General features: G+C 44.0%; 2 protein-coding genes across 3 annotated transcripts; one reads left to right on the top strand and one right to left on the bottom strand.

Annotated features, from left to right (window-relative positions):
- Positions 1-5,919: 5,919 nt before the first annotated feature.
- On the bottom strand, positions 5,920-14,900 carry LOC146074822 (tubulin alpha-1 chain-like). The gene is made up of 4 exons (XM_083183342.1): positions 14,827-14,900; positions 11,960-12,182; positions 8,114-8,262; positions 5,920-7,182 (listed from the first exon to the last, which is right to left on the bottom strand). Exons 1-4 carry the CDS (start codon positions 14,827-14,829, stop codon positions 6,205-6,207), a joined length of 1,353 nt encoding a protein of 450 aa, XP_083039468.1. The 5' UTR covers positions 14,830-14,900; the 3' UTR covers positions 5,920-6,204.
- Positions 14,901-21,894: 6,994 nt separating this feature from the next.
- On the top strand, positions 21,895-26,760 carry LOC146074821 (tubulin alpha chain). 2 transcript variants are annotated; one of them, XM_083183340.1, is made up of 4 exons: positions 21,895-22,045; positions 23,107-23,326; positions 24,021-24,169; positions 25,581-26,760. In XM_083183340.1, the coding sequence occupies exons 1-4, from the start codon at positions 22,043-22,045 to the stop codon at positions 26,556-26,558; spliced, it is 1,350 nt and encodes a 449-aa protein (XP_083039466.1). In that variant the 5' UTR covers positions 21,895-22,042; the 3' UTR covers positions 26,559-26,760. The 2 variants fall into 2 exon arrangements, with proteins under 2 accessions (XP_083039466.1, XP_083039467.1); XM_083183341.1 differs by lacking the exons at positions 21,895-22,045; positions 23,107-23,326 and adding an exon at positions 23,368-23,395.
- Positions 26,761-27,966: the final 1,206 nt, after the last annotated feature.

The following is a 27,966-nucleotide window of genomic DNA, read 5'->3' as shown; positions in this document are numbered from 1 at the left end:
TATACAAGACCCACTCACTATTGACGTTACAATCTATTACCAAGTGTTAACAAACAAAAACAAATGCTCAAAGAATGACAAGTAAAGTAAGACTGGCAGGGTACATTTCAGCTCCATGTTCAGACCTTGCTCCTGCCCCTGTTGTGCTATGTCACACTCTAGTGATGCAAGGAATCGTTTAACCCAGGATCTAGACTTGACCATGGCCTAAAAAGACTTTTGATAAACAACCATGTGACACCATACTTGACTACTTATGAAAACTAGTTTTAGGAAGATTATAGTTGGTTATAGAATTTTGCAAAGCACCCCATTGAGGTGGCATGTCATGTTCCATATATAGAGAGATTGTGAACATGGGACCTAGAAGCAATATTGTGCTCTGCTACATCTGAGAGGAATCTTTTAAAATGACTTCTATGCAAATGTAGATGACCTCCAAAGCAGTTAGTAAGAGCTACTGTACTTGGTTAAAAAAAAAAGTTACTGATTTCATCTTTTGTGTTTTACACATGGTTCCATATAAATGGGCACAATAAATGCATGAAGACACAGGGATCATTGTGTTTTATCACCAATGCTGGGAAATGGTGCTGATGATACAATGTAAATGTATCTGTCTCTCATTCCTTTTTTTTCTCCAAAATTGTAACAGTGTAATGTGGGCTAGGTGAAATGAGGGAGATTGCTAGACTAATGAGGGAGAGAGGGAGATTGCTGGGTACTTGTGTAGTTTCACAGCGGCAGTTACGTAGCTAGCGTAGGGTCCCTGTCAGTATCAGCGTAGTATTCCCACCCGTTCGCGGCTAGCCAGAGCTTACATAGTTAGTATAGGCAGTTAGCGTAGTCAGTCAGCACTTATTACATTATGTGGAAACTATTGACCATTTGAACCTGCCTGATATGACAGGTGTGAATGTGTTCCTGAAACACCCCCACTATCCACGTCGGCGTGGAGTTGTTATTATAAAGTGTGGAGAGTGCAGCAAGCCGCGGAATACACGTCAAGTAATCCGTATCCCCTCACCACACTTTAGGCTCGGTGGCTCGCCACGCCACCGTGGTTAGTGTGGGCATGAACAAGTTGGGGGGATGCGTACCACATCCCCTCGCCACACTTCGTGCTGGCGTGGATAGTGGTGGTTTGAAATTGAGGCATTTGCCAGTATGTAACATGGAGCACTGACATTTATTGCGCATGAAAAAGCACCACCACACCACGGAGCGCCTCTCCGCCAGCGCAGGGGATTTGGCTGTTACCAGCATTGTGTGAGGCACTTGCTAGGCTTGCCAGGGACAGCGCAGCAGCTACCAGGGACAGTATGGTGACTAGCTGCCTGACAGGGACACTATGCAAGGCTTCTGCGAAGTCACTACGCTGACTAAGCTAGGCAGCCATTGGGCTATGCTGAAAGCATAGTCTGCCACCGTGAAACGACACAAGTGTCGATTGCTGTTAATTTAGGGAGTCTCACACAGGATGGTAGGCAGCTATAAGTGACACACATCAGGGAAAGGAACAAGGTCGGCAGACTCACTGTCATTAGCCACATTACCATCTATTGTCTTTAGTGAACAGGTGGCAAGCAGATAATAGCCTTTGCTCCTCACCCTGTTATCACATACTTCTGCAATCATGGTAGGTTCGGCAGCGTGGTAGGATTTAAGGCCCACATACTGTACATTACTGCAACTTCTCCAAAGGAAGAATTCACAATCGATACGGTTCTTTTGCATGTAATATATCATATGCAATCCCATCCCCCACAGCCAGGAAATTGTCCGAGTTGGTGGTCTGCATTTTTTTTTTTACATCTTTCACAGATATGTTAGTACTCATAGGGTTAAGCTGGTTGAAACTAAATAATGAATGCACCCAGCAAATACTGCATTTGGCATCTATAGCAACAGCCCCCCAAGCTGCATGTACAGGTGATGGCTGTGGGAGTGAGGGACCGGCTCACTGGAAATCTACCCGGTGTCCCTGCATACCAAACCACCCCTGCTATTAGATCATGTTAATAGCAAGCCACAGAAGTAGTAGTGTGGTGAGTATACACTAGACAACATTTAAAATAGTCATTAGAAAAAGTAAAACATAATCTGATGTTGACCTGGGCTTAGATGCTGATCACACAATAGAAAAAAAAATAGTAAAAAGTATTCAAACTGTCTATCCTCCCCCACAATTTTCTTTAGACACGGATTGGTTAGTGCTTCATCTTTCTCCATGCATAAACACCCCTCTAATTAAGCCCATTTCCAAAGAGAAGAAGATTCCAAGTTATTGTTAGCAGACACTGCTGAACCTGGTGAGTTTGCAGGGTTGAAGCCAGTAAGATTTCAAGTTGTAGTGCAATGTGGTAAACCAAGTCAATACAGCTGGGTACAATTTGGCATTTTTATGTAAGTATTAAAGCGGTAGATGGTTTTTAACCATATTTTGGCTATCATTTAATGGAATATATTCGATAAATGTTGGCTATGTAATTATTGCTATAGGCAACACATTCATCATTACTAAACTCTCTGCCCCATACCATTAGCGCACACAGTGCCTGAGTACTCTTGCTTTTTTTTTTTTTAGCAATAGGTGTAGTGATGGTAAAGGACACCTAGACATTAGATCTCTCCTACATTGAGTTACGGATGCTATGGTGCTTGTCTGGAGGTGGAAAGCCACTGCTGCTGACCAAGTAAGCACGTTTTATTTACATAGTCCTGCTGGAGAAAGTGCGCTATTGTAATGCACTAGGAAGTGCATTGCCAGTGGATGTACACAAGTGGCCGCTTGACTGCAGCCTATAAATGCCAGCTAGGGATGATTGATTAGGCATGGCATATAAGCTACTCCCTGCTAATCAAACAAAGAAGGGAACACAAAGCAGCGCTAATAAAAAAAAAAATTGGATGATCTTGACAAAGAAAAAAAAAATGTCTTTCATTGACATTAAAGAATAAAAAAAATTTGTAAAATGTAATACATCATATACACATCTTAAAAGCAACTAAAAATAAGTAGCCAGCTTCCACAATTTTATAGCATAAACAGATATTTACCGCCTTTGGTAGTATAGGCTTTTAGATGTATGTGGTCGGCCCAAAAGTTGGCACAAATCACGATTCCACTAGATTGAGCCTTTACTATAGGGTCTTGGATTTCCAATTGAAAAAGTATCCTGAGATTGGAAAAACGACAGATTCCAATGGTCCTAATAGATGTAGATTTTTGGGGCAATAAGGTCCTGGGGCTGGTCCAGACTACAATCCAATACAAAAGGTAGAGAGCAGGCAGCAACCGTGCCGATGCGTTTCGCTGCACTAGGCAGCCTTATCAAAAGGTACTCCCTGCTAATTGCAGCCCCAGAGAGGAATAACTCTTTTCTACTGGTGACTGACAGGTTGGTCTTCAAATAGGCATTCACAGTCAGTCACAAACTGCAACTGGCAGTATAAACTGCCTGAGTACTATGGGACCAGCCAATCAGCTCCTAGCAGCCATGTCACGGGCTGGGTTTGAAAAAGGTCAGGTAGGAGCGGATTGGTTGGTTGTTAATCACTTTTTTGAAGTTTAGTCCATCTGACCCAGTTTGTTAGGCAAGATGTAACAGCAAAAGGATGGTAGTAATGGCAAACCTCTTCATCATAAGATTAGACTATAAAAATAAGATTAAAATTACTACAATACAAAGAGGTCTTTGTATTATAGTAACAACTCTGAACTACTGAGACACTACCTTATCCACACATCTCCACTCACGACTCAAAATTTCCAGCAGTAGGTACTGCTGTGTACAATGCCACATGATCCCTAGGACTCCTATTGTGTGGAATTCCAGCTCTATTGCTCACTGGTTCCTCCCCAACCATTTACCTCACTGGACTGGCTGATAGGACACCTGTTGAACTGCACACCCCAGCATGCCCTGCAACAGTTTTACTATGACCGAATAGCAAAAATGTAGCAGTGCATGCAGTTCAGCAACAGCTGGAGGGACGAAGATTCCCCATCCCTGATCTAGATGGTATTAAGCATTAGTTGAGCAAGCTAATAAACTGTTCAGTAGTATGTCTTACGGTCAACCAAGTGTTTATCATAGAATGTTCTCCCAGCAATGGCCACCACACATGTTCAGGAGCCCTGGCACCATTTAGAGCAGGCATGTCCAACGTTGGCCCTCCAGATGTTGTGAAACTACACATCCCAGCATGCTTTGCAATAGTTTTAGCATTCTCTAATAGCAAAACTGTGGCAAAGCATGCTGGGATGTGTAGTTTCACAACATCTGGAGGGCCAACATTGGACATGCTTGATTTAGAGCATACTGAATTGACAGAATCCTTTCAGAGCCCATTCCTGTGTATGCTCTATATTAGACTGAAGGTGCAGTTATAGCCATATATTGCAATGCTATTCTGGTTACTAACAGTCGACTGATCACATGGAATATGCAGCAAGTAGACAGTGAAAACGATAAAACTAGCATTTATAGGTTAGGCTCTGTTTTTGGGCCTCTGAAAAGATAGGAACCATAAAAGGATTACACACTTCACACCTGAAAAGGAATAATTGCATGCAGTACCTTGGCTGGAATCAGCAATTTCACATATTGCTTGCGTTAGGACCTACCCTCCTACTTCACTGAAAATCCCACCTTGCTTGGCACTTAATCTGGGTACACATCAAAACAACTTTTACACTTGCGCGCAAACAAAAACAAACAATTGGAACCTGATTTGGGCTGTGTAAATACTTGCATGAGATGACTGATGTGGGCAACCCGGCATCATGCGCTATCTCCAGGTTCAGCATAACTGACCCAAGGCATATACTGTACACTGTATGATCCAGTCACTCCCATGTGCCCAGAAACAAGTCAAAATGATTGTAAAGTGTATACCCACCCTTGCCCATTTACCCTTCTAAGTTGCAGCTATTAGCTGTGTCTAAGGCTGGGTACACACCTAAAAACCTTCTCGCCAATCTGTCTGGAGAGAACAATCTGGTAATGTATGGGAGCAGAGATCAGCAATTTGCTCCCAAAATCTGGAAAATATACTATGGTCATTCAAATTGGTTAATTGCATTTGATTTAACAAAACTTTGAGTGATTATTTTAGAGCATTTGAGAGCTAATAGTTTATACTCATGTGTTTCAATACATTACCAGGTTTTTGTTCCCACCAGACTGACAAACCTGTAGGAGTGTACCCAGCTTTAGACCTTCAGTAAGCTAGGCTCACAAATAGTGATCTGGACAATTGGTCAGTTAACACAGGGATGTAATTAGGCATCAGTGCAACACCTCTTCCTACAATACCTGAAACACAAGTGCCATAATTACAGTAGTTCCCTGTATAAGGTTTAGGATTAGCATCTAATAAACGCAGATCACTGCCCCAGCTCCACTACCAGGTAAAGTTTCATAATATTGTTATTTCAGAAGAACATTTAAAAAGGACCCAACCTACATAAACAAACCCGATTCTAAATGTGGGAATCAAGCTTTTAAAATTTTTTATTACCGTATGAAAAGATACCCTCTTAGCCAGTCTTCAACAGTTATTCCCTGCACAATAAAATGGGGGTCTCCAGAGGCAAGAAAGAGCCCATTGTGGGGGTTATTCTAGTTCACTCGCAAAGGCACAATCACTCTATTATGGACAAAACCATATGCACAGCAGGTGGGGCTGATGTAACATGTGCAGAGAGTTAGATTTGGGTGTTTTATTGTTTCTGTGCAGGGTAAATACTGGCTGCTTTGTTTTTACACTGCAACATAGATATCAGTTTGAAGTACAAACCCCACACAAATGTAATTCTTTTTGCACATGTAACATTAGCCCCATCTGCAGTGCATATGGTTTTGTCCATTAGAGAGTGATTGTGCCTTTGCGAGTGAACTAGAATAACCCCCTAAGTGTTCAGTCACATCGCAGTCCAAGGCTCAGTCTACACAAGTCAATTTCAGTTTATAAAAGTGCCATTGTTTTGTTTATGGAATGATTAAAATTGAAACAAAATAATGCATTGTTTTTTATTATTTATACAAGAGCATAAATGTCATTCCAATGCAATATAAATTTATATTCTGGGCCTGGTCTGATACAGTGTGTTTCTCGTATACAGTATTACAGAATGTAACACTCCTTTAATACAAACATCCCAAAAGCAGTGTGGCTCCAATTTATCTAAAACAAGGTTTAGTATTCATCTTCCTCTTCACCTGCACCATCACCAGATTCTGTTCCCACCTCTTCATAATCCTTTTCCAAAGCGGCCATATCCTCTCTTGCTTCAGAGAACTCTCCTTCCTCCATCCCCTCTCCTACATACCAATGTACAAATGCTCTTTTGGAATACATTAGATCAAACTTATTGTCTAATCTAGCCCAGGCCTCTGCTATAGCTGTAGTATTACTCAGCATACAGACCGCACGTTGAACTTTGGCCAAGTCCCCACCTGGGACCACAGTTGGGGGTTGGTAGTTAATTCCAACCTTAAATCCAGTAGGACACCAATCAACAAACTGGATCGTCCTCCTGGTTTTAATTGCGGCTATTGCAGCATTGACATCTTTGGGCACCACATCACCTCTATATAACAGACAGCAAGCCATGTATTTACCACGTCTGGGGTCACATTTAACCATCTGATTTGCGAACTCAAAGCAAGCATTTGTTATCTCTGGCACAGACAACTGCTCATGGTATGCTTTCTCTGCAGATATTATAGGCGAGTAGGTGACCAGTGGGAAATGAATTCTAGGATAAGGTACCAAGTTAGTTTGAAACTCTGTTAAATCAACATTCAACGCACCATCAAACCTCAAAGAAGCTGTAATAGAAGAGACTATTTGGGCAATTAATCTGTTCAAGTTGGTATAAGAAGGACGTTCAATGTCCAGGTTCCTGTTACATATGTCATAGATTGCCTCATTGTCTACCATGAAGGAGCAGTCTGAATGTTCCAGAGTTGTGTGGGTTGTCAGAATAGAGTTGTATGGTTCTACCACTGCAGTAGAGATCCTAGGGGCAGGATAAACCGAGAACTCCAACTTTGACTTTTTCCCATAGTCAACAGAAAGACGTTCCATTAATAAGGATGTAAAACCAGAACCTGTACCACCCCCAAAACTATGAGAAACCAGAAATCCTTGAAGGCCACTGCACTGGTCAGACTGCAAACAAAAAGAAAAAAAAATCTTAAACATTGAAGCCTGAGCCGTATTTGAGCAATACTAAACATTTCCATTAAACATTAAAAACAGCCAATGTAAAGCCTAAAGCTGGGTACACACTGAGCAATATATTGTTAAAAATATGGATGCAATGCTTAACGATATGGCATGCATATCGACTAGTGTGTACGGTCAATATCATTAGCGAAGACTGCTGCTTCAGGTTGTTAACAGGGGGGGTCATGTTTAAGCACTATATAGACAGTCTGTCTAGTAAACTATATCTGCAGCTGGTGTAATCAGCTATTGTGTACCCAGCATAAGTTGGTTTAGTTACAGTTTAGCCTTTTAAGTGTCATTTATGCATGGTATACAGAAATCATAAGCAGCCAACAACATTTTTGCATCTTTTTATTTTAAATTGGCCATTAAGAATCCACCCTTTGTTGGTTTTGCTGCTACCAGTGATAAGGAGCCACCCAGCTCCCCAGAGAGGGCTGGACCTGGGAGAGAAATCACAACAGTCTGAGGGACCCCATCATCAGCCCAATGATGGTAAGAGACCCCAAACAGGACATCTACATGTTTGATAAGGTGATAAATGTATCCACTCCAAAAACACAGACTGAAAGCACATTGGAATGTCATACATGGAAATGCTGAATTAGTAAAGGATGGCCTCATGTTTGGAGGAAATAGCTTCCACACTATTCCCTGTGTCCCCACCCTCCCCTTTGTGATCTTCCGGTCCTCCCTGTGCCCCCACTGTGGTCTCTCTCCTCCCTGTGCACTCCCCCCACTGTGGTCGAAACGCCCCTATTTCCCATGGCCATGCCCCTTATACCGTGTGGCCCGCCCACTTTGGTGCGCACACAGTGCCACTAAGATGTTTTTCCTTATTTGCACCACTGAAGCTATCAAATGTACTTGCCATCTTTCGGATCTTGTCCAGTACAGAATCTATTATTTCCTTGCCAATTGTATAGTGTCCACGGGCATAGTTATTAGCAGCATCTTCTCTTCCGGTAATTAGCTGTTCTGGATGGAATAAGCATCTGTAGCGCCCGGTTCTGATCTCATCTGTTTCAAGTAACATGCAGAAAGCTTTCACATTAGTGTGGCCTTTATCATGGCAAAACTAGATTATAGGCACAAATATCAACAAGTTAGCTAGTCTGTACAGCAGTTCTAATGAGAATGAGGCTAGACCATTCCAGAAATAAAGCCACCATAGGAGGTTAATAAGGGTTAAATACCGATCGATACGTATGCAGGACCATCAGATTAAGTTGTATACTACACTGCCCCGTGTGTACGCACCTTTAGTCTTGTGTTGGCCGCAAGAAAAAAAAAAAAGGAGACATACATACGTATTTAGCCTTCAAATGCACATTGTGGCACAGGGAAGGAGCCACCAAATGCACATTGTGGCACAGGGAAGGAGCCACCAAATGCACATTGTGGCACAGGGAAGGAGCCACCAAATGCACATTGTGGCACAGGGAATCTCATCTGACACCTAAAACCATAAATTACAAGCGGTGTCAAATTCATGGCCCTCCAGCTGTTGTGGAACTACATGTCCCAGCATGCCCTACCACAATTTTAGCAATCCATTATATAAAATCTGTGGCAGGGCATGCTGGGACGTGTAGTTCCACAACAGTTGGAGGGCCATGATTTAGACACCACAAAAGCAAGCTATGCCCACCAATGAGGGTCACCGAGTGTTAATTTTTATTTCATATAACACATGTGAGCATAGCTTGCCTACAGGGTCAGGTAGGATCAACAGACCCTGTTCCTTCTTCACCCCCACCCCCCCCCCCCCACCAACTGACTTTGCAGCGCCTTCAGCCGCAATAAATCAGCACCCTCCGCCTTCAGCCGCAAAAAAATCAGCGCCCTCCGCCCCTCTGCCTTCAGCAATCCTTCCCTCCCTATGGCCAACTGCCTGCCTCCACCGACTCCTTTGGTGCCTGATGTGTAAGCGCCGTACGTGGGTGCTTGGTGAGGTCACCAGTGCACCTCCGCAAAGCACTGCTGGGACCGGGCTTCAGAAGAAACTTCAAGCCCCATCAGCAGCATTTTCGCAGCATGTGCGCCACAAATGTAGGCAGCTGGGCCGCATGCGGCTGCGAGTTTGACATGCCTGATCCACACTGTAGTGAGCCAATGGGTAAAGCGATGACTGTACCAAAGTATGGAAGGTTATGCTATTTGTAATTTCATTCACAATGGTCTATTATGAAACTTCACATACCAGCATGCCTTGCCATACTTTTAGCATTCCCTTATAGCAAAACTGTGACAAGGCATGATGGGACTTGTGGTTTCACAACAGCTGGAGGGCCATAGTTTGGACATGCCTGCTTTAGGAGGTCAAGTTTGTTCAGGGGTGCAACTATGGCGGTACGGGGTGGTACGGCGTACCATTAAAACAAATGGTGCCGGTACCCCGTACCACCATAACAAATAGGCCGAAATATTTACTGCGCATGTGCGCATATGTAAGTGGCGGGGGGCGTGGCCACTTACATATGCGCGCTAGCGCCGCTCCCCCCCGCCGGGTCTTCCCTGCTCTCGTCTCCCCCGCTGTGTACGCGGGGGAGACGTGCTGCTGCTGCTGCTGCTGCTCTCATGATTTCGTTACAGCTCCTGCTGCTGGACCGCGCGCGGCTATTGGTTAGCGCGCGGTCCAGCAGCAGGAGCTGCAACTATCAGGAGCAGCAGCAGCAGCACGTCTCCCCCGCGTACACAGCGGGGGAGACGAGAGCGTGCGGGCGGGCAGGCACAGGGGGCTGTGTATGTGCCTGCCTGCCGGGGGGGGGGGTTCTATCCCCCTGGGCAACGAGCAAAGTGGCACAGATATATCCCCCTGGGCAACGAGCAAAGTGGCACAGATCTATCCCCCTGGGCAACGAGCAAAGTGGCACAGATCTATCCCCCTGGGCAACGAGCAAAGTGGCACAGATCTATCCCCCTGGGCAACGAGCAAAGTGGCACAGATCTATCCCCTGGGCAACGAGCAAAGTGGCACAGATCTATCACCTGGGCAACGAGCAAAGTGGCACAGATCTATCCCCCTGGGCAACGAGCAAAGTGGCACAGATATATCCCCCTTGGCAACGAGCAAAGTGGCATAGATATATCCCCCTGGGCAACGAGCAAAGTGGCACAGATCTATCCCCCTGGGCAACGAGAAAAGTGGCACAGATATATCCCCCTGGGCAATGAGCACAGTGGCACAGATCTATCCCCCTGAGCAACGAGCAAATTCAGTCCACCTTGGCATCGGCATGAAGCCCCTGGCATTGAGCATGTAGGTAAGTGGCACTTATGTGTCAAATGTGTATGGTGTGTTATACAGTATGTGTTGGGCATTGCGTAGTGTTATATAGTATGACATGGGCATTGCGTAGTGTTATATAGCATGTGATGGGCATTACACTGTGTTATATAGTATGACATGGGCATTGCGTAGTGTTATATAGTATGACATGGGTATTACAGTGTGTTATATAGTATGTAATGTGCATTATGGTGTGTTATATAGTATGTAATGGGTATTACGCTGTGTTATATAGTATGTAATGGGCATTACGGTGTGTTATATAGTATGTGATGGGCATTACAGTGTGTTATATAGTATGACATGGACATCGCGGAGTGTTATATAGTATGTAATGGGCATTACGGTGTTATATAGTATGTAATGGGCATTACAGTGTTATATAGTATGTAATGGGCATTATAGTGTGTTATATAGTATGTAACGGGCATTATAGTGTGTTATATAGTATGTAATGGGCATTACAGTGTTATATAGTATGTCATGGGTATTGCGGTGTTATATAGTATGACATGGGCATTGCAGTGTTATATAGTATGTCATGGGCATTGCGGTGTTATATAGTATGTCATGGGTATTGCGGTGTTATATAGTATGACATGGGCATTGCAGTGTTATATAGTATGTCATGGGCATTGCGGTGTTATATAGTATGTCATGGGCATTGCGGTGTTATATAGTATGTAATGGACATTATGGTGTGTTATACAGTATGTCATGGACATAGCAGAGTGTTATATAGTATGTCATGGGCATCGCGGAGTGTTATATAGTATGTCATGGGCATTGTGGTGTTATATAGTATGTCTCTGTAGTACAGACTCTGTGGGGGGGGGGGCGGTGGCATGTAACCACCCCCCCTTGTGTCATATGACCACGCCCATGGCCACTCCCCTGACCACGCCCATTTTTCGCTGCGCGCCGGAGGCGCGCAGCACAGTACCACTAAGTCGTTTTTTCTACTCGCACCACTGAGTTTGTTTCAGAGTTTAGACAAGGTCTAGTTAACTTAGGAAATATTGCAAAGTAATAAATATACAGTAACAAACAAATGCGCTTCTCTTGTTTTTGCAAGCACAGAGGAGAGCCGAGTCAATGATGCCACATCTCCTTTTGCAATTGGTCTAAATGTTAAGCAGATAGCTTTAGGTAATTTGCAGTACTTTAGCTTGCAGGGCTTGCTGGATCCAGCAGCCCTACGACTTCCAAAGCAGCATTTGTAATGTCTCTGCTTATCAGTTTAATCACAGAACTTAAAGCCACACATAGTGCAAAACAGTGGGATTTGCACTTATAGATTTGAATTTGAAGTCTTGCATACCAAGAAGCAGCAGCTTACAGATGGCATGGCTTTGTAAATATATTTCATAGGGCCACAGATTACCAAGCTTTCATAGGACTAGAGAATTGCCAAGCATACTGTACCTATGACTGTTTGCTCCAAGTCAATAAATATAGCTCTTGGTACATGCTTTCCTGATCCAGTCTCACTGAAGAAAGTGCCAAATGAAGAATCAACCATTGCCGTAGTCTTCTCACATGTAATGATGCCATCTGGTTGTATTCCATGTTCTAAGCAATAGAGCTCCCAGCAAGAATTCCCCATCTGAACGCCAGCCTGGCCAATATGAACGGATATGCATTCTCTCTGGAAGACAGACAGTGTTTGGTAATGTATGGGAGCAGATGACAACCATTTGCACCAAAATGCTGGAAACTGGCCCCATAAAACTAAAAATAAAAGTATTGTTTTGACTTTTTTTATTAGATTAATTAAACCAATTTGTCTGAATGACCATTGTCCGGTTTCCTTGTGTTTAGGAGCAAAGCTCTATTATCATAATCTCAAAGCTACTCTAGGTGCTTTTGGGCCAAATAAGGTATTAAGCCTTAAAAAGTTGTAAGGTGGAGGATGATAAAGGTGCAGATTTATTAAGTTTGGTTAGGTGATAATTGTCTGGTACTTTATCACCCTTGCATTTATCTCTTGTTAAGGCTTAATACATCTGCCCCCCTGTTGGTAACCTGAAAATTAAGAGCTGGCTGGTTATAAAGAGAGATAAACGTCCAGCCAATCACCTGCTAACTGCCATGTTACAGGCGGTGTTTGAAAAAAGTCAGTAAGGAGCTGATTGGACGTTTATCTCTCCTTATCACCCTTGCATTTATCTCTTGTCAAGGCTAAATACATCTGCCCCCCTGTTGGTAACCTGAAAATTAAGAGCTGGCTGGTTATAAAGAGAGATAAACGTCCAGCCAATCACCTGCTAACTGCCATGTTACAGGCGGTGTTTGAAAAAAGTCAGTAAGGAGCTGATTGGACGTTTATCTCTCCTTATCACCCTTGCATTTATCTCTTGTCAAGGCTAAATACATCTGCCCCAGTGTTTGGGAAATGGCAGTTATAGGTTGCTTAATAAAGTACCAGCCACTGTCCACTTCATCACAGCTTAATACATTTGTCCCTTCTTTCCCTTACCTTATACAACTACACAGGAGGCACGTATTACCACTAAGACTTCAGAGACCTAGCAAGTTCCATTTACTATGAGTCAAAGAGTGGTGTGGGTTATGAAATATTTCTGATATATACACTGTACACACAGGGCCAGTGTAAGGCTTCACAGCACGCTAGGCAAAACTTAAACTTACTGCACCCCCCCTCTCCCCCATATTGCCACCAATACTCACTTTCCAACCCCTTAAGGCATACTTAAACATTCTGCAAGGGCAGGAAGGCTCCCAAAATACTGGGTGGTCCTCCCAGACCCACCTCGGGAAGGTGGGCAAGTCCCCTGCTTTCCCTCGAGGCCCCCTTTGCCACTCACAAAATAGTACAAGGAGGAGGGGGCAGCAAAGTAGGGAAGTAAGCCTCAAGGGAAAGTATGGAGGTACTTAATGCCACCTGTGTTAAGTACAACAAGGATCCTCATAGACACCCTTAATAGACTTGGTGGCGCCCTAGGCAGCTGCCTAATGGTAGAGCCGGCCCTGTGTACACATAAATAGCAACCCTCAACAGCAAACTGAGTCTTTATCCAGGTCTGATTGAGCTGCTAAAACCCACAATGAGCACACATGCAGTTCTTTAACACAAAAGCAGGTCCTCCAATTTCTAAGGCTGAGTACATACAGATTAATCGGTCTGGTGGTAACAAAAATCTGGCAATGTATTAGAGAAAATGGCAATCAATCATTTGCTTCCAAACATACAATGGTCATTCAGACCCACAAATGTCATCTATTTCAGTTGTTCTCAATCTCGGTCCTCAGGACTCCACACAGAATTCCAGGTGAAATAATTAGCTCCACCTGTGATCTTTTTAAAAAAAGTCAGTGAATAATGCGTTCACCTGTACACCTGCTGGGTGACCTGGAAAACGTGCACTGTTGGGTGGGTCCTGAGGACCAAGGTTGAGAACCACTTATCTATTTGACTGAACAGATTTATCCAAATAATAATTTTTGTCCATATTTCAGCATTTATGGTGTGAGCAGGGGATTTAATTTCATGCTTTTTTCATTACAAGATCGTTGGTCTCAGTCAGATAAGGATTTGTTTGTGTACCCAGCTTTAGGAGTACCAAATCCTCAAATTAAAAAAAAGGGGAGAAGTATAAGTCATGTGCCACAGATTGCACCATTTGGCACCAGATACACTAAGCAGCAAAAAGTGATATAGTGGAGAGCGAGAAACAAGCAGCTCCTACAAACCATTTTTCAAACCCAGTCTGCAACACAACAGTTAGGAGCCAAATGGCTGGTTATCACTCTCCACTTTATCACTTTGACACAGTGCATCTGGCACTTGATCCTTATTCTAGTATGATCGATCATTGGCATGTTTATCTCCATTTTAAGACCCATTACAAGACAAATTTTTTTTATTTTTTTATGTAGGCATTCAACCAGGATTGAAGACAGTTATACTTAAACTTAATATGGATTTAACTAACACAGTTTCAAGTTAGGCTTTAAACAAATAATTCATTTAAAAAAGGTACATAAAGGGTTTCATTATATACATAGAAACAAATGTCTAGCAATAAATTATCACAGAAAAATAAATCCACAATCCGGTTTGCAGGGGCGTAACTAGATATTTGTAGGCCCCATAGCAAAAGTTTGTAAGGGCCCCCTATTTAGCAACTGATGGTGATAAATGTATGTAAAACATATTACATAGACAGTAAAGATGGGCCCCATAGCAGCTGCAGCCCTTGCACCTATGGTAGTTACGCCTTTGCCTGTTTGTATTAAATCATGACAAACACATAAAAACGTCTTCTTACCATGATGTCCCCTCAACCCAAAGGCACACAGCAACCTTCCACTCTGCACACACTGCCTGTATAACAGATGCTGGAATCAGGTGCTTGATGCACACCCTGATTTATAGAGAAAGTCAATGCATCACCTGACAAAGGAAGAGCACTTAAAGGGACACTACAGTAGAATGGTAATGGAAAAGAAAGAGCATGGATTTGTTGCTATGGTTTAAACTGGGTACTCACCTAAAGATATATCTGTAAATCTATCTGGCAGGAACAAAAATCTGGTAATATATGGGAGCATATGACGATTTAACATTTGCTCTTAAACCCAAAAATGTCATTTAAAAATTTGTCAAACCGTTCTTTTTGTCCATTTTGCAGCTTTTTAGGGCAATTGGTTGATTGCCATTTGCTCCCATACATTACCAAACACATCATATTATATTGGGGAAACGGTCATCTGTCAGATCAGACTTAGGTCGACAGTCATTAGGTTGACCCCGGAAGGTCGACTGGCCCCAAGGTCGACAGGGTTAAAGGTCGACATGGGTCAAGGTCGACATTACTTAAGGTCGACATGTGCCAAGGTCGACATGGGTTTAGGTCGACAGTCATTAGGTCGACATGAGTTTTTCACTGTTTTTTGAGCCGCCACCAGAGAGTGACTTAGATTAGCAGCAGTTACAGAAATCATCTATTTGCAGTGCTGTGGGGAAATTGGGGCGTTCACATGGCCAACAGGCGGCGTTACATGGCTCACAAAGCAGCGAACTACCACTGCGTTGCGAGCCAACCAGAATCAGGCCTTATATGTGGAATAAATATCTTTGTTATCATTTATTACAGGTGAGGCACTGCCTCCCCTTACTGCACGTCACTGGTAAATACTGGCTGCTTTTTTTACATTGCAATTTTGATTTCAGTTTCAACATAACCCACGAAATTCTAACTCTCTCTGCAGATTACATGTGCTCCACCTGCAGTGCAATTAGGTCTGAATTAGGCCCGTGGTTCAGATGAAAGTAGGTATAGATTATATACAGATGTTTCAGATGGTCTGCTTCCCAAACCGCTTGCGAATGATCTCCCAATAATAAAACTGCGAATGCACTGAACTCTGAAAGCTCTTTAAAATACATATTCAGATTTGATCGTAGTACAAATTTGTTCACAAAATGGGCAAAACCATGCTGCACTGCAGGTGGGGCAGATGTAACATGTGCAGAGAGAGTTCATTTTGTGTGAGTTATTTTGTTTCTGTGCATGGTAAATCCTGGCTGCATTATTTTTACACTGCAATTTAGATTTCAGTTTCAACACACCCCACCCAAATTTAACTCTCTCTGCACATGTTACATCTGCCCCACCTGTAGTGCACATGGTTTTGCCCATTTTGAGAACAAATTTGTACAGCGATCAGATCTGAATTAAGCTGTGTGCACACGGCAGCGATATATTGCCGAGTGATATATCGCTCGGCAATATATCGCTGAGCGATATATCGCTCAGTATTCCATTTGCATCAGCGAACGGAGATGAAAAAGAAACTGCCGGAGGAGCCTGGCAGTGCAAATCAGCTGGTCACTGGCAGTGGAAACCAGTGATCACTACGGGGGGAAAAACAGGAGCGCGCACCCTGCGATATATCGCCGGTCCACACTCTCATCGCTGGCAATATGCTCGCTCAGCGACCATATTGCTCGCGATATTAGCAAAAATCGCCCCCATGTGTACACACCTTTAGGGCCATAGTCTATCGGGTTTACCTTCAACCCTGAGTCAGAGGCTCAGAGATTGCTAATACTGCAAATGGATTTGGAGATGGGTCCATCCTGGAAGCTCCATGCAGCAACCCGGATTGATGACATTATCGGGGGAGGAGTGGATAAGTCGGAGTTATGGCGCATCATCGGGGACGAGGGAGGAGGCAGCGCTTGGAGCTGATCCTGCCTCCTCCCTATAGCGTGAACGGACCCGGGTTACCCATTCACACTGCCCAGCAACTTGGGTCTGACCCGGGTAAAAACCCTTCTTTTAACCTTGGAAAAGGCCCTTTCACACCACAAAGTGACCCTGGTCGACCCAGGAACAACCCAGTTCAGACCCGTGTTATTTGTGTGGTGTGAAATTGGTATAATTGAAACGATTTCCTTGGGAACGCTCAGCGTTTTCATGGGAACACGGCATTCCCATGGGTGAATACCCCGGCCCACCGAACCACACCCGCCCCACCGCCCGCAATGTTGGCCGCACGCACCCGGCGTATGCACATGCTCATGCGCCAAACATTAGTCCCCATGCAAACGAACGGCCACTGCAAATGGACCTAAATAAGGTCCATAATGCCCCCAGTAGCAGTGCTGCATATACCTATAATGCCCCCAGTAGTATTGATGCTTCTATACATAATGGCCACACACTCATCACTCACTGACTGTGCCTTCACTTATCTAAGAATGCCTGGCTGACCCTGTGGAAGACATCAAGGACTGGATACATATCCTCCAACATTTGAAGGGCAGAAATCGGTACACATTTAGGAAGGGGCGTGACCATGTGTAAAGTGGGTGTGTCCTTGAGTAAAAGTGGGCGTGGTCATGTCCCCAGCCACCATGCCCCCCGGCACAGCACCTGATGCAGCTCATGTCACATGTGGTTTGGTGGGCTGCTGGCATATTAAATAAGCATACTTATTTATTAACTAAGTATATTAAATAAAATATACTTAGTTAATAAATAAGTATACTTATTTAATATGCCAGCAGCCCACCAAACCACATGTGACATGAGCTGCAGCCCTGGATAGACAAGACTGGAGTGATTTTCAAAGTGCAGCCTGCTGAGCAGAGCCACCTACTTGCTCTGCATTGTAGGTGATGTGTGGCACCGGCTGAGGCTTTGGACGGTCCGCTGTGAAGTCGGATCTGTGGGATGGATACCCCCTCATGCGTGCCGCGGCTCAGCTGCCCACCGCACCCCTCTCCCCCACAGAGATTGGTGTCCAGACAGACAGTGAGGGCAGAGACGCCCAGCCGCCTTTCCCCTGACTCTGAGTGCGCGGTGCCAGTGCCGGCGCGTGACGTCATGACGCACTCATGGGAACGGGAGGGGGAGAGGGGAGAGCCGGCGGACCAAGCAGCACACGCCGGAGCGGGGCCCGGGAGCAACAGGAATGATTTCACCGTGCACCCGCTGTGATTGAAAAATCGGTACATACTGGATTTGCCGGTACAGACTGTTAAAAAACGGTACTGTACCGGCAAATTCGGTACAGTTGGAGGGTATGTGGATACAGGTCCGCTTGTTCTTGAGCAAATTCAGCCCAGGGATCGTTGTTGCGGGTCTACGCATGCTATTGGGTGAAAATACACATGTGCAGACCCGCTGTGCAAATGCCTTCAGTGAGTATCACACTAGCCGAGGCATTCGCCCAGACGGTAGTATGAAGGAGGCGGATAGTGGGCTGGAGCATGAGAACGCCCAGCATTTCCTGGGCGTGCCCACAAAAGGCTGTGGATCAGTCATTAGGTTGACACCATTAGGTCGCCTGCATTTAGGGCAACATGTGTCTAGGTCGACATGCAGGAAGGTCGACATGAGTCTAGGTCGACATGGGTTAGATCGACAGGGTCATAAGGTCGACAGGACCATTAGGTCAACAGGGGTTAGGTCGACAGTCAAAAGGTCAACATGGGGTTTTTCACAGTTTTTTTGACCCGAATGTTAACACAGTTGACATGGACACAGGTTAAAGTGCACCGCTGCACTCGCCATGCTTCACGCTCACTGCCTCCGTATGCTTGGCACACTATTTTATTCTTCCACCACACCCTAGTGGATGGTAGGGCATGAAATACCACCTGTCGTCACGTGTCGGCCTAATGACTGTCTAACAACTTGCTGATGACCCAATGACCATATCTCCCACAAAAACAGTGGAGGCGCCCAGAGAAATGCTGAGTGTCCACTTTAATTTGGGAACAAGTAAAAAAAAACGGTACTTGTGTAGTTTCACGGCGCCAGCATGGCGCCGTGTTACTTTCGGGTTCTACGCTCGCCACAAACTATGTTAAAAAAAGTAACTTAACTCCATGCCAACATGGATAGTTCATACCTCCACTATCCATGTTAGCATGGAGTTGATTTTAAATAGCGTGGCGAGCGTAGAGAGCCACCGAGCCCACAGCGTGGGCGAGCGAAGCGTGCCCCGCAAGGGGACTCAGACGCATAGAGCCATACTGGCGCCGTGAAACTACACAAGTACCAAAAAAACATTTACCTGTTCAATAGGCTGCGAGTGAAGCCTAGTGAACAGGTCTGAATTAGGCCCCAAATCGGCTTCTATGTAGATCCGCCCCATTATGCCATTTAGCCCCGCCCCTCCAACCTATGTAGCTCCACCCCTATTCAGGGCCCGCTGTCTGGTGCTGTCAAAGGGGGTGTTAGAGAGGACTCTTCTTGCTGCTGCCGCCGATGCCTGTTCTACCCTGTGACAGGTACAGCAGCAGCCAGCATGAGCAACTGAACACACAGCAGCAAGGGAGGCAGAGTGGGGAGAACGCCTCTCCAGCCTAGTGCCACCCTGCACTGCATCCTCTGCTGAGCAGGTAGTGCTGGCCCTGCCTCTACCCAAAGTACTACTCTGACCTATATATTTGCTGCCTACCCCTCTGCCCATAGTGCTACTTTGTCTCATATATCTAGGGGGTGCGGTCGGCAGGTCGACAATAAATTGGTCAAGAGTTAATTGGTCGACCACTATTGGTTGACAGGCCATAGGTCGACACATGAAAAGGGTCTACATACCATAAGTCGACATGATCAAAAGGTCGATGCATACAATAGGTCGAGATGGGAAAGGTCGCCATGAAAAAGGTTGACGTGAGTTTTAAACATTTTTTTTCTAAAACAGGTGTTTTTTTTTATTCTTTAATATCCAAATGGACAAAGAGGGAGAACCTAATAGTGTGCCCAAAGCATGGCAAGCGAGGGGATGTGGTACAGTTATACGAGAAGCCAGGATTTAGGGGCAGATACATGGCATTTTCTGGGTGTGTTTGTCATAACAATGGCATGCCAAGGCATTTTTGGGGTGGGTCTCTGATGTCAGAGATGATCTCTTCCAGCCTGTTTCTTTAGCAGATTTGTGAAAGCCTTAAGTTGCCCATATACTTATGTCCGATTTGTGCCCGATTTCACCCGATTCCGACAGAACGGGCCGAGATCGGGCCCAAATTGGATGTGTCTGACATCCAATCTGATCCAATGCGCGTTGCTGTGCGCATCTTATAGGAGTCGGAAGTCGGATGGGCTGTGCATAAGATAAGGCGCTATCACCGCTCTGCGGCGGGCGGTGGGCAGCAGACGGTGGGTTGCGGGTGGCAGTAGAATTTAAAAAAAAAACACGTTCAAACGAATAGGCAGCCGTTGATTGACTGATAGACCTCTCAGCCAATTAGCGGCTGTCCATTCCATGTGTTTTGTTTTTAATTCTCCTTCTTCCTGCCTTCAGCTCCCTGGAATATTATATGAGATAAATCAACTGATCTACAGATATATCTACAGACAGATCGGGCAGCATGTACTCCATACACACTGCCCAATACGTTGGAACTGACATCACAAGTGTGGGGGTGCATTTGCATGCGCATGCCCACTGAGCTGTCAATCTCCGATGGCCCCTGGCCTGGCTGTACAGGCGGTTGTCGGCTCGCGCAATGCGCCAATATATATCTAGATATATTGAGCATTGGCTGTGTTGTTGAGCCGATGAGATATATCTGTGAACAACGCTGATCACAGATATATCGCTTGTACACAGTGGCCGATGGTTCATCGATATACTGTATCAGCCATTCACTAGAATGGCCGATACATAGGACAGTGCGTACGCACCTTAAGGTTTGTCTACCTTTTTCATGTTTCCACCTGTCAACCAATTGTGGTCGACCTATTCACTGTTGACCTTTTTATTGTCGATATGCCAACCGCATCCCGTTTCTGCAGGGGGTCATTCTGGTTAACTAAATGGCGCCCACCACCAGTATGCATGCCAACGCATGTGCTGACCATCGAATGAGTTCAGATTTGCAGCGCCCTGCTGACATCAGCTGACATCCGGTGACGTCAGCTGCCCATCCGAGGCACCCGCGTCACGGCACCATTTGCATGGGAAAGCCCAGCGTTGCGCAACCTGTGCCCGCCGCCCCATGCCCCTGCCCGCACTGCTCTGTGTGAATGGGCCGGTGCCTATACAAGGCACCACATCCGTTCGCAAACAGAGCATGCACATGCGCATAAATGGTTATGCGCATGCGCAAAAACAAAACATTGCTCCCCAGTGCAAACGCACGGGGAGCACATAGATCAGAATGAAGTACCCGGAATCTATGGGCTTCTCTGCACGTTAATACCCAGACGGTCCATTTAATGTGGATAATTTAGGGAAAATTTGCATTGAGTGCAGTGTCATGTTTCCATTAGCAACCACTCACATTCTGTCTATAATTTTCTAGGATGCAATAAAGAAATTATAGACAGAATCCAAATGGTTGCTATGGGCAACATACAGCAGTAACCTCTTTTCATTTTCATACCCTCCAACATGACCCATTCCATTAGGTACAAAATGCTCTGTTCCTGGACTTCCCTGCCAGTGGCAGTTACAGAGGTGGGGCTCCAGCACAGTCCAAAATTCAAAGAGGGGAGGTCACATCAACTGCCAGTGATCCAGGCAGTGATGTTTGAGGTGGCAGTAGGTGTGGCTCCCCTTTTAGAATATTGGACTGTGCTAGAGCCTCACCTCTGTTACTGCCACTGGCAGGGAAGTCCAGAAACAGAGCATTTTGTACCTAATGGAATGGGTCATGTTGGAGGGTATGCATTTTAGCTTTTATAAAATGTACTCCTTAGAACGATAACCTGCTCTCAAGGTAAACAAAACATGGCTCTTGCACATTGTCTTATTTTTTGCTGTAATTTGTATGGTATTTAATGATAAATGAGAACAAACACAATTCCAACAGCCAATCTTGTTTTGTAAATGTGGAAATGTTTTTTTTTTTTTTTTTTTTCATTTTGACGTGTTCGTTCCACTTTAAGAATCTGAGCCCTTCCCATCTCCCACAGCTGGGATTGCTTAATTTGCACAAGTTCTTATAGTTCCAGCTGGGAGTAGGCCCTGTACAGCCTTTTTGTTCATTCTGTTTGCAGCAGACTAGTAGAAGACAAGACAATGGTGAGTGACGGAGGATATGAAATGTTTATTTGTAACCGGGTTTCTTTTATTCATATTAGTGCATGAATATGAGTTCTTTAGTTTGTAGTTGAGCTGTTAGTCTATAGGCATTGTGTAACTGTTTATTACTGATTTTATGATGTAGTGTTTTAAAAATGAATTTTTGATTGTAAGTTTTTCCATAGATCTCAGCAGAATTTTCTTTTTTTGATAAATGTTTAAGAATGTATGTGCGTTGTAGGTCTGTTAATGGTGAGGGTGGTTGTTTCTGGTCTTTTCTGGGGTGGGGTTGAAGTCCATTCAATTTAATGTGGTAATGTTAAAAAAAAAAAAAAAAATCTGTCTTTCATTTTAAGGTGCTTTTGCAGTTCCATTTTGTGAGGGTTTTTTTTTCATAAGTGGATAGCAATGTAATACTGGGTTCCAGCCCCCTTTTGATGCACTGTATGACTGATTTATTTAAAAAGAGCAGAATTTGACCTGTTTTCAGTAAGATTCTGATCCGATGGGTGCCCCTGTAGTCCTCTGTTGGATTGGAGATTTTACTTGCTGCAGTGAAGATTTGCTGTTTACAGTGGATTGGGTGCAGTTAGTGTACTCCAGTCCATTGTGCGATTTAAAAGGAATTAGTTTCATGATCTGTGGGATCATGGTTGTCCTGGTGTGTATCCTACATAACTCTGCATATGTACCTGCAAAGCTAGATTAACTGGCTTGTTCACAATACTTTCCTCTTTTGAGTTGGAGGTTCTGTAAAGCCCTGTACACATGGGGCAATATATTGCTTGGAGACCCGTTTGCATCCGCGACAAGAGATGGTCGCTGATTAAAAAAACTGCCGGGGGAGCCCAGCAGTGGAAATCAGCTGGTCGCAGGAGCTTGCTCCTGCGACCACTAAGGTCAGAAAACGGGAGCAATATGGTCGCTCAGCGATATTTGCTATAATCGCCCCCGTGTGTACGCACCTTAAGTAAGCAGAATGGTTCCTCTCCTAGCTGGGAGTCTACGATTATTATAATGTTTGTGGGACTGTTCCTGTCTAATATGTTTTTACTTTACAGCGGGAGTGCCTCTCTATACATATTGGCCAAGCAGGAGTCCAGATGGGCAATGCCTGTTGGGAGCTGTATTGTCTAGAGCATGGACTCCAACCTGATGGTGTTATTGCTCCGGATAAGATTAAACAGTTGGATTCCTCTTTTGGGACTTTCTTCAGTGAAACTGGGGCAGGCAAACATGTGCCACGGGCGGTAATGGTTGACCTGGAGCCAACTGTTATTGGTAAGTTTGTGGCGGGGTGTTTTTATTTTTTTAAAAAGGTAATGGTTGACCTGGAGCCAACTGTTATTGGTAAGTTTGTGGCGGGGTGTTTTTATTTTTTTAAAAATAACCAGCATTTGAAAATAATGAAGCTGTCCAGCAGGGAGGTTATCTACAAGTATTTAAACTCTCATGCAATGAGAGGGGGAGGGGGGAGACGGAGGCTCCATTTATGGAAACCCTTTTATACCATATTTTTGATGCAGGGTACACAACTGTATGTCCAATCTGTCTGGCGGAAACAAATCTGGCAATGTAATTGAGCAAATGAAAATCTACAGTTTGCTGGCAAAAGGACAAAGGTTGCTCACACATCAGTAAATTCTGTTTTATTTCATAAAGAACAATTTATTTTTTTTGTCCATTTGGGAGCAAATGGTTGATTGTTTGCTTAATTACACTTTTTTTTTGTTTGTTTCCACCAGACAGATTGGACAAATCTTTAGGTGTGTACCCAGTTTAAGTAACTTTTTTATTTTTTGCAATGGGTTGGGTTTGTGGATGGGGATAGTGACTTAATGACTTCCTTTATGGTCTGTGCAGCCTGCTATTGTGCCAGGTCCAGTGCCTTGTAAAAGTAAACTATGCTTTATTTTTGTTTGCAAATCCAGAAAATGTATCTAAGCACAGTACTTCTTTGTCTCTATCATTACAGATGAGATAAGAACTGGCTTGTACCGGTCACTGTTTCATCCAGAACAGCTCATTACTGGCAAGGAAGATGCAGCAAATAACTATGCCCGAGGTCACTATACAATTGGAAAGGAGATAGTTGATAATGTTATGGATAGATTACGTAAAATGGTAAGTGGTAGAACTCTGCTTGTGTTAACTAGCCACAATGGTTCTACTGTAAGTTTAGACCATTGTAGTCAAACTCATGACCCTCCAGCTGTTGTGGATCTACATGTCCCAGCATGCCCTGCCACAGTTTTAGCTATACATTATATAAAATCTGCAAAACGCTGGGCATAACGGCTCTCCTTATCGGCTTGCTGGGGGTTAATACACTAGGCAATAATGGGTGCCTGCATCTCATTCCACAGGAGAAGCGGGACCAGTTATTTGAGAAGCACTAAGGGGGGGGGGGGGGTTAGTACATCTGCCTATAATCAGAAAATGGCACATAACTGGCTTTGCAACCTACTGATAACCATGAGTTTGGATAAACTAAGACTTTTTTGTTATGCAATGATGTTGTAAGACTTATATTTTGTAGCCAAATAACCTTTGCCTTAATTCTCCAATTGGACACATCGGTAAACCAAGCATTTAAATGTGTTGGCTAGCGATACATTGTGCTATTTTCCCCTGCAAAGTCCATGCATCATTATGTTTATAGCTAGGGTACACCTCATTCTGAAGTCTACCTGGCCTGGTAAGCAAAGTGTTTCAATAGGTGTCCAGTATGCGAGGTTAAAGGAACACGATTGCAGTTTATAGCTTTGTTTTAATTGTTCCCAAAAATACCTATTTGGTAGAGCATTTCTGGTACAGATGTGTCCTAATACATTTCTGCAGTCACATCAAACCAGCCCCATGAAGCTTTGCTAGCATCGGGCATCTCGTTTGACAAAAAAAATGTTAGTATCAATGTGAGACTACGGTATATGATGTATATCTGTGTGCAACAGAGTCTGTGGGGGCCCCCACAATTTTGTGCTGTTGCTACAGTATTGGCTCCTACAGTGTGATGTTACACTGCAGGATCTGGTATTTTGATGTTGCAGCCTCGCCCCATTATGATTCCACCGGTCTCCTGGTGCATCCTAGTCACCTTGCTGTGTGGTTAGTTGCATTTTTGCAAAATATAAGTAATGCTAGCCAGGTGCACAAGATCTGGTGGCTTTGAGCACTATGGAATATTGAAGCTAGATGTATGAGGACACCTCTGTACTCTGAAAGACTACTAGAATATCATGCTGCTACTAGTAAACTTCATGTGCTTCCGCATCATGTATAAAGTTTTTGTACATATGACCTGTAAAATACTGCCTGAATACCATGGCTTCCTGATTGTACAAAGGATGTCTGATAAAAAGGGTTAATAGCATAGTGTAACCTCTGCTCACCATAAAACATTACTTGGCTGCAAAAATGTTGGGTACTATGTTTTTGCAAGTCTTCTCCATGGTCTGAATAAATAAGCTAGATAGTGCTTAGAAATATATAATAACATTATGTCTTTATTCTAATACTATGTTTTGTGTTTCAGTCTGACCAATGCAGTGGCCTTCAAGGATTTCTCATCTTCCATAGTTTTGGCGGTGGCACAGGATCTGGTTTCACTTCACTGTTGATGGAACGACTTTCTGTTGACTATGGAAAGAAGTCAAAGCTGGAGTTCTCAGTTTATCCTGCGCCACAGATTTCCACTGCAGTGGTGGAACCATACAACTCTATTCTGACAACCCACACAACTCTGGAACATTCAGACTGTGCCTTTATGGTAGACAATGAGGCAATCTATGATATATGCAACAGGAACCTGGACATTGAGCGTCCCTCCTATACCAACTTAAACAGATTAATAGGCCAGATAGTCTCCTCTATTACAGCTTCTTTGAGGTTTGATGGTGCGTTGAATGTTGATTTAACAGAGTTTCAAACTAACTTGGTACCTTATCCTAGAATTCATTTCCCACTGGTCACATACTCGCCCATAATATCTGCAGAGAAAGCATACCATGAGCAGTTGTCTGTGCCAGAGATAACAAATGCTTGCTTTGAGTTCTCAAATCAGATGGTTAAATGTGACCCCAGACGTGGTAAATACATGGCTTGCTGTCTGTTATATAGAGGTGATGTGGTGCCCAAAGATGTCAATGCTGCAATAGCCGCAATTAAAACCAGAAAGTCCATCCAGTTTGTTGATTGGTGTCCTACTGGTTTTAAGGTTGGAATTAACTACCAACCCCCAACTGTGGTCCCAGGTGGGGACTTGGCCAAAGTTCAACGTGCGGTCTGTATGCTGAGTAATACTACAGCTATAGCCGAGGCCTGGGCCAGGCTGGACCATAAGTTTGACCTAATGTATTCCAAAAGGGCGTTTGTACATTGGTATGTAGGAGAGGGGATGGAGGAAGGTGAGTTCTCTGAAGCAAGAGAGGATATGGCCGCGTTGGAAAAGGATTATGAAGAGGTGGGAACTGACTCTAATGATGGTGCAGATGAGGAAGATGATGAATACTGAAGTCTAATTTGACTTGCGCTTTGTCCATGCAGCACTTTTAGATCCAGGGATATTCTAGATTGGAATTGTAGGCACATTACTGTCATTGGCCTAGAATGTTTGGTATGTAATGATTAACAAGACTGCAAACAGTTTACCTGTTTTCTGCATTCAGTTGTAATACTGTTTATCTGATGCTAATAAAAAAAAATAATTATCTTGACCAGCTGTCCAATTATTTTAAAGGGTCAATCATATTAAAATGGCTGACGTGCTAAACATCTCATAGATCAGGCATGGCTAAACTACGGCCCTCCAGCTGTTGTGAAACTACACATCCCAGCACGCCGCAGACACCTGCCCCCCCTCATGCCAGCAGCACTCCCGCCCCCGAGAAAAGTGTATAACTGACGTCCCTGGTGTAGAAGGGGGGGGGGGGGGCGTAATCTGTAACGGGCTGTACGACATGTGGCATAATATGTAATGGGCGTTACGATGTGTGACTTAATGTTTAATCGGCAATAGTGTGCGCCGAAAATTTACACACTATCACTGGTTTTATGTTGTGCATGTGGAGTGTGGTGAGCAGGGACAATTTCCTTTTCTGGTACAGGGTACCTAAATGTCTAGATACCCTAGTGCATCTACTAGGCACATTATTTGTATATACATACTTTTATTTAGCGTATGCCTTTGGCAAGCACTGTCTCTTTGTAAAGTATTGGAGGGTCCAAATTTATAGTTTGCAGGGGGGCGCCAGACACCCTAGCACCAGCCCAAATAATATTTACCTAATGTCATCAATAGGTTCTATCAAAGCATCCTCCAACCATGTCCAATATTTTTTATATAGAATATAATTTTTTTTTTGTCTTAATATAAGAGTAAAGGGTAATTTGGGTACACTTATGAATGACAGGGGGTTTACGATGCCAGTGTTCAGAATACAGATCCTACCAGACAGCAGTAAGTATACCTGAGTTATTGTCATCTGAAGCCAATTACCTACCACTACTGTATAGCTGGGTACAAAAATAGCAAATTGGTAAAAATTTGTGATTAAGTTTTGTATGAACAAGTTATGCTCCAGAATTTTTGGGAGAACTCCTTTTTTTGTAATCTGCTTCCATACATCACCATATTTTGGGCGGTATTCAATGAGCCAGAATCGCCAAGTTTTATGGCGATTCTGTGTTTTTTTTCATGTGTGCCGGCGATTTTATGAGCTGTATAAGCGAATCACCCTATTCAATGACCTATAATCGCCGTTGAGGACCGGTGAATGAAGCACCAATCGCCAAATGTAATTCTCTAAAAATCGCCGTTTTTAGTCTATAGGATTTTGCATGGGGAATCGACGGTAGTCGAGGGGAATCGCCAAAAGTGTATTCAATGTGAAGTTGGCGATTCCTTTTTCTTGTTACATATC

This window comes from Crinia signifera, chromosome 4, assembly GCF_055691185.1.
Source record: "Crinia signifera chromosome 4, ASM5569118v1, whole genome shotgun sequence".
Taxonomy (NCBI): Eukaryota; Metazoa; Chordata; class Amphibia; order Anura; family Myobatrachidae; genus Crinia; species Crinia signifera.
This window is presented reverse-complemented; position numbering and strand designations above follow the sequence as displayed.